Source organism: Engystomops pustulosus, chromosome 8, assembly GCF_040894005.1.
Source record: "Engystomops pustulosus chromosome 8, aEngPut4.maternal, whole genome shotgun sequence".
Classification (NCBI taxonomy): domain Eukaryota; kingdom Metazoa; phylum Chordata; class Amphibia; order Anura; family Leptodactylidae; genus Engystomops; species Engystomops pustulosus.
In genome coordinates this window covers 11,947,250-11,961,994 of record NC_092418.1, presented here as the reverse complement: position 1 = coordinate 11,961,994, position 14,745 = coordinate 11,947,250, and the positions used below count along the sequence as shown (strand labels likewise).

The 14,745-nt window shown below is 39.1% G+C and overlaps 1 protein-coding gene across 1 annotated transcript; it reads right to left on the bottom strand.

Annotated features, from left to right (window-relative positions):
• Positions 1-234: 234 nt before the first annotated feature.
• LOC140076112 (E3 ubiquitin/ISG15 ligase TRIM25-like) lies at positions 235-7,435 on the bottom strand. The gene is given in 4 exon segments (XM_072122616.1): positions 235-1,623; positions 1,625-1,729; positions 4,750-4,816; positions 6,147-7,435. Coding segments are annotated over 4 exon segments (2,850 nt in total).
• Between the last annotated feature and the right edge of the window lie 7,310 nt (positions 7,436-14,745).

Here is a 14,745-nt window from a genome sequence, read left to right as displayed (position 1 = left end):
ATTTGAACACACCACGTGTATTCAACATATAACCTGGGGTCAGCAATGACCTGCACTACAAACCCCTCCCCCTTGCTCTGAGGGACAAGTGTCAAAGTTTCTGGATTGGACAGGATGAGAACGGACCAAGCTGCTATAATATATTCAATAATAATTCAGAAAACATTCTTAGACAAGACAATAAAAAAATATTAGAAGACAGAGATTCATTATAAAACTAACATTTTATTGTAATTATTTTATGATTCTGAGGACACAATTCTCATACAGATAAAAAGCGGCATAGAGCGGCTCGGTGAAGGAGGTGGTGAAGGTGTGTAAGTGTCTGATGGGGTCACACAGCTGATAGAAGGACAGACGCCTGGCCTCATAGTCCAGATAGATCCCAACAACCTTCACAGGAGACTCTGATTCCAGGAGTTTATGGATATTATTATGACTCGCACATAAGGTTTGAGAGAAATTAACAGCCCAGGATTTCTCATTGTAACCAATAAAAGATTCTACACCCTCAACTTTCCTCTCCAGACTTTCCCCAGCCACTCCAATGATCCATTGCTTGGCCTGACTCACATCCACCTCCCAGTAATGTCTCCCAGAGGAGAAGCTGCAGGAGCTTAAAACCTGAGCAACCTTGAACCTCTCGGGTCCATCAGGTCTGTTCTGTGACATTGTGGTATAAGAAGCAGATCTAAGACTATGTGATATAATGATGTTATCATGAGCCGATTCTATATCCAGTAATACCTCATATTTCTTCATCACTGGGAACTGTTTTTTTCTTATTAGATTTTTCAGATCATCAGCAAAGTGCATCAGTCCTTTATGTAACATCTTTGACACTACGACATCATCCAAACTCTGAGCTTCTCTTACATCTCCAATGACATCACAGCTCTGATCATTGATGTCACCTCTGAATAAATCTTCTTGTAAGAAGGTCAATGGATCTTTAATATCACATGACTCCTCAAATTGATGAATTTTCTTGGTCAGTTCATCCTTCTGTAGCTCCATCCGTCTGATCATGTTAGAGACTGAGAGTGACACCCGATCCTTCTGCCTGGAGATCTCACCCAGGACTCTACTTTCTAGATCATCCAGCGTCTCCCTGAGTTCAGTAAACAGATTAGTGACTTTCTCATCAAGTCCTGATAATTTATTTTCTTCTTCTACCCCATGATCTGTGAGATTCTGGATTCTTCTTCCTGCTTCCATTTTATCAGAGCTCATTTTTTCAACAGCAGATCTCAGCTTCTCCTTCTTCTTCTCAGAGGCCACATCCAGTATCTCCACCTCATGTCCCTTGTGGTCTCCAGCCACCCAGCAGGACACACAGATACAGGTGGAATCCATAGGACAATAGTATTTCAGTACCTCCTTGTGTGTGGAGCATTTTCTTTCCTCCAGGTTAACATCAGGATCAACTAAAATATGTTCTGAGGATTTACTGTGTCTCTGTAAGTGTTTCTCACAGAAAGAAGCCTCGCACTGCAGACATGTTCTTACAGCCGGTTCAGGAGAATCGCAGTAGGTGCAACAGACTCTGGTCTCCTTCATCTTAGGCTGAGTAGATAAATTCTCCATTATATTCCCAAGATTCCTTTTCTTTAGGTGATTACGGACGTCACGGATGCTTCTTTCTGCAGTCAGGACAGGAATATCCTCCAGCCGCCTCCTGTACATCCAGCGCACTCACAATACACGAGCAGCAGAAGTTGTGTCTCATCTGAAGGATTCAGGAGTGAAACATCATCTTATATACAGTAAGAGGGCGGAGAGTCCTGCAGAAGCATCAACCCCTGCGGTCCTGGGTGTGACTGTCAGACCTATTCATAATGAAAGGGATTTACATTCTCATTGTCTTTATGTGTATTTCCCCCATTCACCTGCACTGAGAGCCGGGGAAAGAGCATCAGCACCTGAATGACTGGAGACGTTACTATTGTGAGGGTAATGTCAGGGCGGGGGTCTCACACCTCTCCAGGATGTGGTGGGATGGAAACTAGGCCTCAGTTTCACTTTTGCCTGAATGAATAATAATTATTTAACCTTTCTGTGGGAAGATTGACCAAAAAACTGCAGTTCATCCCAGTTTTTGTGTTTTAAAAATTGTGTCATTAAGAAACATTTTACCTTCTTCTCCAAGTCATTACGATTATGGAGATACCAAATATGTGCAGGTTTTACTGTTTATGACATTTGGACAATATAATAATTTTCTTAAGTGACATTTTGATTTTGTGTTGCTACTTTCATATGACCTTTAGCCTTTTATTATTTGGTCTCTGTGCACATATTGGGCCGATCTGTAGATGAGATGCAGTTTATATTCTTACGACTTGCTGTTATATTAGAAATATGGATTATATTTTATGAAAGATTTTGTTTAGTTGGAGGCTTTTTAGAGTGTTTATTGTTCATGTTACAGGTCTTTATGTTCTGCTATAGAAATCTAAATATGGGATCAATGGCGTCTCCCTGCAGTATATTATGGACGATCCCCTCCCCATAGAGATGCACAGCACATGGCCGTGCACACTGGGAAAGATCGGACATGTCCTTTTTCTTCCAGTGTATGGAGCGGTACGGGGCTGAGATAGAATATGAAACCTTCATTAATAACTCAGCATAGATATTGTAAGAATCATTGAAAGTAGAGATTCACTTTTAGACTTTACAGCTGACATTAGCATAAAATTATGTTATGATTTTAATGTCTTAGAGCATCTAAGAGAAGGTGCGGAAATGTCTGATGAGGTCACAGAGATCTGGTTTAGGGAACAGTCATCCTTTTATTATCAGCAGTTCTTTGATTAAGAATATGGAGCCTGCAGCTGCCAACATGGCGATCAGTGGTGAAGTGTCCACAGCTCTTAGCATTGCAGTGCACCACAAACCCCTCCCCCTTACTCTGAGTGACAGCTGTAACAGGCTACTAGGAGGAGGCGCAGCTATTTCTGTCTCAAATACTAATACCTGTCTCCTCATGTATGTGCTTTCAGTAATATTTCTCACAGAAGACAAGGCTGATATATCATATCTGCTCCCAATTACCTCACACTGCGCTGTCATGGCGGATATATATAAGCTTACTACCTCACACACTGTAGTTATGGCTGATGTATATGGGAGTATTATTACCTCACACACTATAGATATGGCTGATGTATATGGGAGTATTATTACCTCACACACTGTAGTTATGGCTGATGTATATGGGAGTATTAGTACATCACACACTGTAGATATGACTGATGTATACTGGAGTATTATTACCTCACATACTGTAGATATGACTGATGTATATTGGAGTATTATTACCTCACACACTATAGATATGGCTGATGTATATGGGAGTATTAGTACATCACACACTGTAGATATGACTACTGTATATGGGAGTATTAGTACATCACATACGGTATATATGACTGATGTATATGGGAGTTTTAGTACATCACATACGGTATATATGGCTGATGTATATGGGAGCACACATTGTAGGTATGACAAGAGGATTAACTCATGAATTCCTGTAGTCTCCATGTCCACTAATAAATCTTCTTCCAATTACCTCACACATTTCAGACATGGCTGATATACGATATATGAGCATGTTACCGTATACACTGTAGATATGACTACTGTATATGGGAGTATTAGTACATCACATACGGTATATATGGCTGATGTATATGGGAGCACACATTGTAGGTATGACAAGAGGATTAACTCATGAATTCCTGTAGTCTCCATGTCCACTAATAAATCTTCTTCCAATTACCTCACACATTTCAGACATGGCTGATATACCGTATATGAGTATGATTCCATACACACTGTATATATGACTGATGTATATGGGATCATTATCACCTCACAAACTGTAGATATGGCTGATGTGTATGGGATCATTAATAATTTATAAACTGTAGATATGGCTGATGAATAGTTAAGTATTTTTCCGTCACATATTATAGCTATGGCTGATGTATATGTGAGTATTTCTCCCTCACATATTATATGTATATGAGAGTTTTATTAACTTACACACTGACGATATGGCTGATGTATATTGCAGTATTTTTACCTTACATATAGTAGATATGGCTAATGTATGTTGGAGTATTATTGCCTCACATACTGTATAGATATGACTGATGTATATATGAATATTATTACCTCATACACTGTATATATGACTGATGTATAGTGGAGTATTATTACCTCACACACTGTAGATATGGCTGATGTATATTGCAGTATTTTTACCTTACCTATAGCAGATATGGCTAATGTATGTTGGAGTATTAGTTGGAGTATTATTGCCTCACATACTGTATAGATATGACTGATGTATATATGAATACTATTACCTCACAAACTGTAGATATGGCTGATGAATAGTTAAGTAATATTCAATCACATATTATAGATATGACTGATGTATATGAGAGTTTTATTATCTCACACACTGTAGTTATGGCTGATGTATATATGAATATTATTACCTCACATACAGTAGATATGACTGATGTACAGTAGAATGAAGTATTATTACCTCACATACTGTAGATATGACTGATGTATATATGAATATTATTACCTCACATACTGTAGTTATGGCTGATGTATATATGAATATTATTACCTCACATACTGTAGATATGGCTGATGTATATATGAATATTATTACCTCACATACAGTAGATATGACTGATATACAGTAGATTGGAGTATTATTACCTCACACACTGAAGTTATGGCTGATGTGTGATCTTCAGTACGGTTATTGGTGACCTTATAATGTCCTCTGAAAGAATGAGAAGCTAAATTACGCCACCCCACATGATCCCCACATATCAGGAGGAGATGACATGTGACTGATCATATAAATGCCTGATGTTACTTCTGCTCATGCTAAAAACTAATTTCAATCCGATTGATTTCTTTGAAATATTTTATTGAAAGTAAGACAAACCAGAACATAGCAATCAAATAATTCCAAATAGATCTAGTTTGTTAAAATCAGGTTAAACACCTCCTCCCCCCCATCACCCCCACAACTACAAGCATCTGTAAAATGTATTATTTCTTCATAATAAGAGACAGTGATCCCTGGTGAAGTGCCCTCGGCTCTTGGAAGGGACTTGCCACACAAATCTCTCCCCCTGCTCCGAGGGATCTACACTGTCCATTACTATATTATCAACAAAATCCACATAAATCTACAATAACAAATGAAGCAACTCTGCCCTGGGTCCTGATGGCATTTTCCCTATCTTTCTATGTATACAGCTCATATCTAGATCTATGTGTTTCCTCGGTAACTGACAATAAACAAACCTTTTGTGTTAGTTCTTCCTGATCTACAAGGTGTTAATTAACATTGAGGGACAGATGGAAGGAATATGAAGTAGGAATAAGATGACATTGTTTGTTGTCTGTTACCATAGAGACACATAAATCTAAATAGGAGCTGTATACACAAAACAATAGGAAATCATATTTATTCCTCATTTAGGGGGAGGAGCTCTCTTTTTTATTGCAATACATCAGTCATTGCACAGGACATAAACATGAAGTTAATAAAATACAAGTGAGAAGAATCAGGTGAAGGAGACTGTACAGAGGGTTGTAGTACAAAATCTCAGGATTGTAATGTATGAGCCTCCTGGGAGGAGATGGAGCTCAGGTCATAAATTAATAATCTTCTTAGATGTCAAGGACCCTACCATGTAACACTCTGAACATGATTGGTACAGAAGGATGGATCTAGTACATATATTGTGTATTAAGAAAGTCCTTCCGCCATTTTGGTTTTCTTAATTACAACAAATTTCTATGAAACGTACTATTTATATCTGGAGAAGAAAAGGAGCCTCCTAAACACTCAATATAAGTCATTAGGCTATAACCTCCTAGTCTCCCGATCACAATGGCTGCAGGGGGTCAGTATGTTATCCCTATATCTACATGTAAGAACAAAAATCTGGAGCTTCACAACAATAAACTATAATCAGTAATGAATCAGCACAGAAATAGAAATGAGAGGATCTTAGAAGGCAGAGATTTAGTTTTACATTTTACATCCACAATTTTCTCTAAATTATTTTATAATTCTGAGGATACAATTGTCATACATACAGAGGGCGGCATAGAGCGGCTCGGAGAAGGAGGTGGTGAAGGTGTGTAAGTGTCTGATGGGGTCACACAGCTGATAGAAGGACAGACGCCCGGCGTCATAGTCCAGATAGATCCCAACAACCTTCACAGGAGACTCTGATTCCAGACTTGTAAATATATTGTTATGAAGCACACCAAGGCTATTAAAAAAAACCATCAAACCCCAGGATTTCTCATTAAAACCAATAAATGACTCGTTACCCACCACTTTCCTCTCCAGACTTTCCCCGGCCACTCCAATGATCCATTTCTCCGCCTGACTCACATCCACCTCCCAGTAATGTCTCCCAGAGGAGAAACTGCAGGAGCTGAACACCTGACAGGACTCGAACCTCTTGTGTCCATCAGGTCTGTTCTGCGATTTCTTGCAATAAGAAGCAGATCTAAGACTACGTGATATAATGATGTTATCATGAGCCGAGTCTATATCCAGTAATACCTCAGATTTCTGCATCACTGGGAACTGGCTCCTACTTTTCATATTATTCAGATCATCAGCAAAGCGCAGCAGTCCTCTGTATAATATCTGTGACACTATGACATCATCCAAACTCTGAGCTTCTCTTTCATCACCAATGACATCCCAGTTCTTATCAATGATGTCACCTCTGATTAAATCTTCTTGTAAAAAGGCCAATGGATCTGTGATATCACAAGACTCCTCAAATTGATGAATTTTCTTGCTCAGCTCATCCTTGTGTAGCTCCATCTGTCTGATCATTTGAGAGACTGAGAGCGACACCCGATCCTTTTGTCTGGAGATCTCAGCCTGGACTCTCCTTTCTAGATCATCCAGCTTCTTCCTGAGATCAATAAACAAATTGTTGACTTTCTCAGTGAGTCCAGATAATTTCTTTTTTTCTTCTACCCCATGATCTGTGAGATTCTGGATTCTTTTTCCTGCTTTCATTTTACCTGAGTTCATTTTGTCAACAGCAGATCTCACAATCTTCTTCTTTTTCTCAGAGGCCACATCCAATATCTCAACCTGATGTCCCTTGTGGTCTCCGGTCACCCAGCAGGACACACAGATACGGGTGGAATCCATAGTACAATAGTATTTTATAGCCTCCTTGTGTCTGGAGCATTTTCTTTCCTCCAGGTTAAACGTAGGATTAATTAAAATATGTTCTGAGGACTTACTGTGTCTCTGTAGGTGTTTCTCACAGAAAGAAGCCTCACATCTCAGACATGTTCTTTCAGCCGGTTCAGGAGAATCGCAGTAGGTACAACAGACTCTTGCCATCTCAAAATCAGGCAGAGTAGATGAAGGCTCCACTGTATTCCCCAGTTTCCTGTTCTTTTCGAAGATGGGTCGTCAAAAAAAGTTCTTTCCGCAATCAGGACAGAAATATCCTCCTGTACATACAGCGCACTCACAATACACGAGCAGCAGAAGTTGTGTCTCATCTGAAGGATTCAGGACTGAAACATCATCTTATATACAGTAAGAGGGCGGAGAGTCCTGCAGAAGCACCAACCCCTGAGGTCCTGGGTGTGACTGTCAGACCTATTCATAATGAAAGGGATTTACATTCTTATTGTCTTTATGTGTATTTCCCCCATTCACCTGCACTGAGAGCCGGGGGAGCAGCATCAGCAACTGAATGACTGGAGACATTACTATTGTGAGGGTAATGTCAGGGCGGGGGTCTCACACCTCTCCAGGATGTGCTGGGATGGAAACTAGGCCTCAGTATCACTTTTGCTTGAATGAATAATTATTATGTTAGCTTTCTTGGTAAATTCAGGTCTTGTTTTTGAGTTTTTCATTTTGTACTATTAAATAACATTTAAGCTTCTTCTATAGGTCAATACAACTTCAGAGATACCAAACATGTACAGTTTTGTATCGTTTTATGGTATGTCGAAATTAGAGTTGATTACTGGATTATAGAGACATAAACACCACGTAGCAGATAGGACACAAAAGTCCATGAAATCAGGATAAATCTTTATTATTTTGGTTTCGCTGACGAAGCAAATGTGAAACAGGGGTTGGGCTGTCCGGATTTTTACTTACTTGTATTACCTCTTGGTTATGTATCACCTTGTGTTTAAGGTACATTTTTTGGGTCTATGCATTTTATTCTTGCCTTGAGAAAGTTTAATATAGACGGCTGTGCCTGTATGTACGGAATATGAGTGATTATTTATAGGCTATGAATTGAAAAATTTGGGTCAGCAAAAAGAGAGTGAAAGAAATATCACCATGAAAAGTCAAATTAATCCCAAATTCTTTTTTAATTTATTAAATAGTAATACACTAAAAAATTAATTAAAAAGTGATGATAAGGCCGTACAGTCCTCAATGGTAGAATTAAAAATGTTATCTTAAGTCACAAAAATAACACTGCACACATCTCCGTACAACGACGTATGAAAAAGTTATTAGTGCCAGAAAATGGCAAAATGAAAAATAAAATTTGTAAAGGTTTTCATTTTTCTAAACGTATGAAAATATTATAAAACCTGTATAAATTTGGTTTCCTTGTAGTCGTACAGAACCAAAGAGTATATTAGAGATGCCATTTGGAGCGCACAATGGAAGAGGTAAAAACAAAGCCCACGAGAAAATGGGGCAAATACGGTTTCATGTCAATTTTAATAATAATAATATTTTGAATTTTATTTCCACTTCCCAGTACATGGAATATAAAATGACGTGAATTCGCCACAATCAGGTCAATGCTATAAATATTCATTTATTAATATTTTTATATTATAGCATAAATCCTGATTCGTAGTGCCGTCCGTGAATCCATATTGGATGCTTTACCATAAGAACACATCATATCATTGGTTATAGACAATGGATATGCCCTCCCAGGCATAGTTCCAGCTGTAATTACTTTTGGAGACCTCCTGGCGTGGTGATCAGTCTCCCTAGGCATCTCCTAAAACGTAGAGGGCGATTATCGTAACAACTAACCACCCTGTGCGTCGGCAGGGGAGTTGCACATGCAATGTCATTTAGCTGACTCTAAAGCCAGCAAGACCTTGTCAAGTATCAGTGGTCTGGACTCTCAGGATAGGGATGTCATATTATCACTGTACAAGGCACTTGTTCGGACTTCCCATTGAATATGCCTTCCAAAAATGACAAGGGGTATGGAGGGACTGAGTTATGGGGAACGATTTTTAAAACTAGATTTATGTAGTCTTGAAAAAGAGACGACTAAAGGAGGTCGTGATTAATTTATAAACATTTATGACTGGTCCATACAAAAAATATAGTTGAAAGTTTTTCCATTAAATTCAAAAGACAAGGGAGACGACTTCTTTACTGTAAGATCCGTGATTGTGAATCTGTATAATATCCTGCCTCAGGTGCTGGTGACAGCAGGGACAGCAGAGAGCTTAGAAATGGTTCTAGAGGCCTTTTTACCTTCCCCTTTATTATCTATTCCCCTCTCCTAATAACCCCGACATGAGAATATGCTCCATACCAGTGGCGTAACTAGAGTCCACTGGGCCCCGGGACAAAATTCCTAATGGGCCCCCCCCCCTCCCCAACTTTACCTAAAAAAACCCTCAAAACCCTTTCTGCTAACCGATATTTCAGTGATTATTACATATTCTGCCCCCCCACAATTAATTATTTAATATTCTCTCCCCCCATAATGAATTATTAAATATACTCCCCCCCCCCCATAATGAGTTATTACATATTCTACCCCCCACAATTAATTATTACATATTCTACCCCCCCCCACAATTAATTATTACATATTCTACCCCCCCCCCACAATTAATTATTACATATTCCCCCACACACACACACTTAATTATTACAATCTCCCCCCCCCACACAATGAATTATTACAATCTCTCCCCCCCACACACACACAATTAATTATTACATATTCTGCCCCCCCCCACAATTAATTATTAGATTCCCCCCCACACACACAATTATTACATATCCCCCCCCCCCCCCCCACACACAATTAATTAATTATACAATAAGCCCCATTTTAAAAAAAAAAACTATACTCACCACTGGCAGCGGGTCCGCGTCTTCTATCTTCTTGCCGCGGGCAGGCAGGAAGGGGTGCGCGGCAGCGTGATGACGTCATCACGCAGCCGCGCATCCCAGTTCATGGAGCGATGTGCGCCGGGGTTGTCTTCCGGCCACATCGCTCCAGTTATAGTGCTCGAGCGGCCGCATCGAGCACTATTCAGTGACGGGCAGGAGCTTCCTGTCCGGACGGACGGAGGCCCCTGCCCGACTGCCAGTGGCGTACCGACCGCGGTCGCCATTGAGACGGTCGCCCGGGCCCCCCCGTCCGATGGGCCCGGTCTCAATGGCGACCGCTGCGACCGCGGTCGGTACGCCACTGCTCCATACATATAAACGTCATAACTTCTCATTATACAAACATTAACATTTTCTGAAAGTGGACAACCCCTTTAAAGTTTATACTTTATACTGGGAAAAGGGGAATTTGCTTTGCATATAAGCTTAGGGGGGCCATGTTTATGGACAACCCCGAGCCCATCGTGCCATCCCTGCTACCAACCACCCTATCCCAGACAAGGGTTGATAACCACCAATTCTCCTTGGTGTATACCACATACAGCACCAGTCACTATCCGTCACTGTGCTGATGCTGTTACAGCCTGTGACCACTACATGAGATACAGATACATCAGGCTCTGTGTCCTATATATCATAGTATCATAGTTTATACGGTTGAAAAAAGACACATCTCCAAGTTCAACCAAGGAAGGAATCGGATGAGGAAGAGATTTATGGGAAACAGTTCTATGTAAAAAGGCATCTAAACCCTTCATGAAGCTCTCTGCTGTCCTTGCTGTGACCAGCACCTGAGGCAGGTTATTCTACAGATTCACAGTTCTCATTGCCCTGTCACCTCAGTAAATCAACTCATCAGAACTAGGTCTGGATGTCAGCCCAATGTATATTCCTGGCTCACCCCCTTAATGGAGGTTTGTACTCACAACCATTGCCATTGGGCATGGGGGATGAAAACAGGCCAAGGCTACTTGCAAGAATGGTCTAGTGTTGGGAAAAGCAGCCATCTTTTCTTGGTCACCATGTGATTAGAGGTGATGACCAAACAAAGTTAATACAGAAAACATCCCATTAGATGATTATTAGAGCATATTATGGGTAAGAGTTAAAATAATTTTCCATATAGATGGTAAAACTAATTATTAGAAGACTACATTTTGAAAAAAATATGTGGAAACTCAGGAGACATTACCGGGTGATGAAATCATAAGCATCCAACTCCTCCTGAGTAATATTAAATCTGTGATCATCAGGCCGTGACTGTCCCAACACAATATAAACCCTCCATGCAGCTCCTTGTCCTCCAGTGAAAAAAAAAATTGTAGGACAAACCTTGTGTTACTGCACCGGTAAGTCTCCCACCCACTGCTATTGTCATTGAAAATACATTTTTACATTTTACACATTTTTTATCAATAGTTTAGCAATTAATCCAAAACGCCATGAGGTCAGTAGGTTTTGGACGCTTTATCTTTACATCAATGCATTTTATTTCTAACTAAATTTACACATTGAAAGAAAAATATACATGTATTCACATCAGCCACTCGTAACCACAGTAATGTCTCCTAGGGATATTCTCAGAATAATTACATTGAAATCAAATATATATGCAAAATATCAACCTTTAGAAATGTGAAAATGAAGGCAAAAACATTTGTTAGAATAATGAAATTTCATTACACAGAATTCAACAGTACTTTAAAATATATTCAGGCGGTCCCCTACTTAAGAACAGCCGATACATTGAAACGTATATCACAACATTGTCAGGTTTCTTGAACTTCTTTTTTGAGATTTTTTTTGTCTCAACGGACACAAAAATGATCAAAAAGTAGTTCAAGACAACAGACAATGCTGCGCTACATACCCCCATTGACTCCTTCTCATCCGTCTAAATCTCGCACTAGTACATTTACATTTCTATCTTTAAAATATTTATCATTAAAACAGAAGTAAATGATAGTTTTCGTGCCGTTACCATCCAGAAAGATGTAGAACCTTTCCATAAATTTGGGCCCAAAATAGTTCACAATTGTGAAGCCTTTCAGCCATAATTTCCATTACTACGGATCTACGATTAGTTGCCTGTCCATTGCCCATGGCCAATGTCTCATTCCCATCCGACCTCTTTCATGGAGCAGGACACAAGGCATGTTGTCAATGCTCTGACCTCAATGGGACTGGTTACAGGGACAATGATCCAGGTTAGTTAGTCTTCAAGGACTTCAAGTAAGTCTTCAATTATGTAACCATTAGACATAACTACTGGACAACAGGTGACCGGTTGATCACATATATAAGAATTTGATATAATTTTCTATCATGCAACATAAATTGACGATATTTATTGATATACGATATAATGTACAGGAAACCTACAGTACAATAGTTTTTTTTTTCTAGACTTTTAGGAAAACCCTAATGAAGAACGAGACGTCTCTTAAATATTTTTACATGTTGCCATTTTCTGGAGAGGCGAGGAGTAAACCCTTCATCACGGCTTTCTTCTTCCTGATGTATGTGGTCGGAGTTCTTATTAATTCCTCCATTATCACAGTCATATGTCTGGAGGTTCAGTTACATAAACCAATGTATCTCTTTATCTGTAATTTATCCATTGTAGATATATTTTATACATCGGTCACGGTTCCTAAATTACTGCACATGTTATTATCCGGGAATCATATTGTCTCCTCCGCACAATGTTATACACAGTTGTTCTTTTTAATAATTTTAATGATAGCTGAAGAAACTCTCTTCTTCGTTATGGCTTATGACCGGTATATCGCTATCTGTATCCCCTTACATTATCTACAGATTTTGAGTCAGAGAAATTGCATCTGGATAACTTTTGGCATATGGGCAGCCACATTTTTTAATTCCCTAGTGTTTTTCCTTTCAATTATTTACATGTCCTCCTGTCACTCCAACGTCATCCACCAGTTCTTCTGTGATATTAAGTCACTAACAAGAACGACCTGTACAATCTCACAACTGTTTTTTGTAGTAACTGGTATAGATCTTTCCACATTAGCTTTAATTCCATCATTTTGCACCTTTGTTTCTTATGTTAAAATATTTTCTGTCGTCTTTAAGATGAAGTCAAGAGAAAGCAGAAGAAAAGCTTTCTCCACCTGCTACTCCCACCTCACCGTCATCACTATGTACTACGGGTCAAGCGTAATAGTCTATTTTTTACCAGCTTACTCTGAAGTTCTGGATTCTGTCTTCAATATAATATATACAACTATAACGCCATTGATAAATCCTATCATATACAGTCTACAGAACTCCAATGTACAATCGGCATTTCTGGGGTTAGCACAAAGAATTAAGACATTAGCTCATGTATAAGAAGTATTTCTCCAATTATATAATTGCATTTGGCGCATCTATTAATTCTTCTGTTGCTACATTGACAATGAAAGTTAAAAAAATATTGTGAGAGATGCATTTTATGAAAAAGTTAATTAGAAAGAATAGTCTGCAAGAGCCTATGGCAAAAATATACTACGTAAAACTATGTCCAAAGACTTTTTTCCCTGAGAAAAACCTCAAGGCCTTACTAGATAGAATTTGTTTTTGTTCCCTTAAAGAAACTCTGTCACCATATTTGACCAAATAAATAAGTAATCAGGCAATAACTGTGATCTTTTTGTAAACAACCAGCCTGTCACCATGAAGTGTCAAATGTATAGGAGAAGTTAGTACAGCTGACGAGGGAAGACTTCCTGAGCTGAGTGTGGGATAGGTGCTGGCATAAATGGGGTTGTCCCACCAAACTGGTGTGAGAAAGGAGACCTGCTGTCTTATTTACAAAAGATGGTGTGATGACCTACATGCCAAAAATTGTGTCTTTAAAAACATTCAAGGCATTAAGCTAACCTACAATTCATACAGAGTTGTCCTCTCTTAGCAGATAAGCCACTTCAAAATTCCCGAGAATGTTTTCTATAAGCCTTCAGAGTATGTGTTTGGAAAGAACATTTGTGCTTCCTTCATCAATATGAAGGTGGACAACAGGAAGACTACACGTCCATCCATTACCTTCACCAAAAACAGCGCAATGGACTGGCACTAAGGGGATTGGATGATACCAAAGTGGGCACTACTCTCACTGAGGGATCCGAATTCTAAATATGTAACAATTATACATTGTTAGGGATCTTTAGGGCTTTTTGTCCATGTCGACAACTTAGATTCAATAGAACATAATTAAAGGTTATAACACCACATATAAAACCCAAATATAAGGTTAATAACATATTGGAAATAACAGTAAACATTATGTGAAGACCTAAGATGATTTGGATGCAGTGATCATAAACATTGTATATCCACCAAGGTAACATTACATCTTTGATAATCATTTTGTGCCTTCCCCAACAATCCAATTGGATTGTGATTTAATCATTGTTTTCTCTTGCTGTTGCCGACTGGGATTGTTTACTCTGCCTTAATGGGTTTTTGTCTGTCTGTCTTGTTTCATGATTACATCTTACCGAAGGAATAAC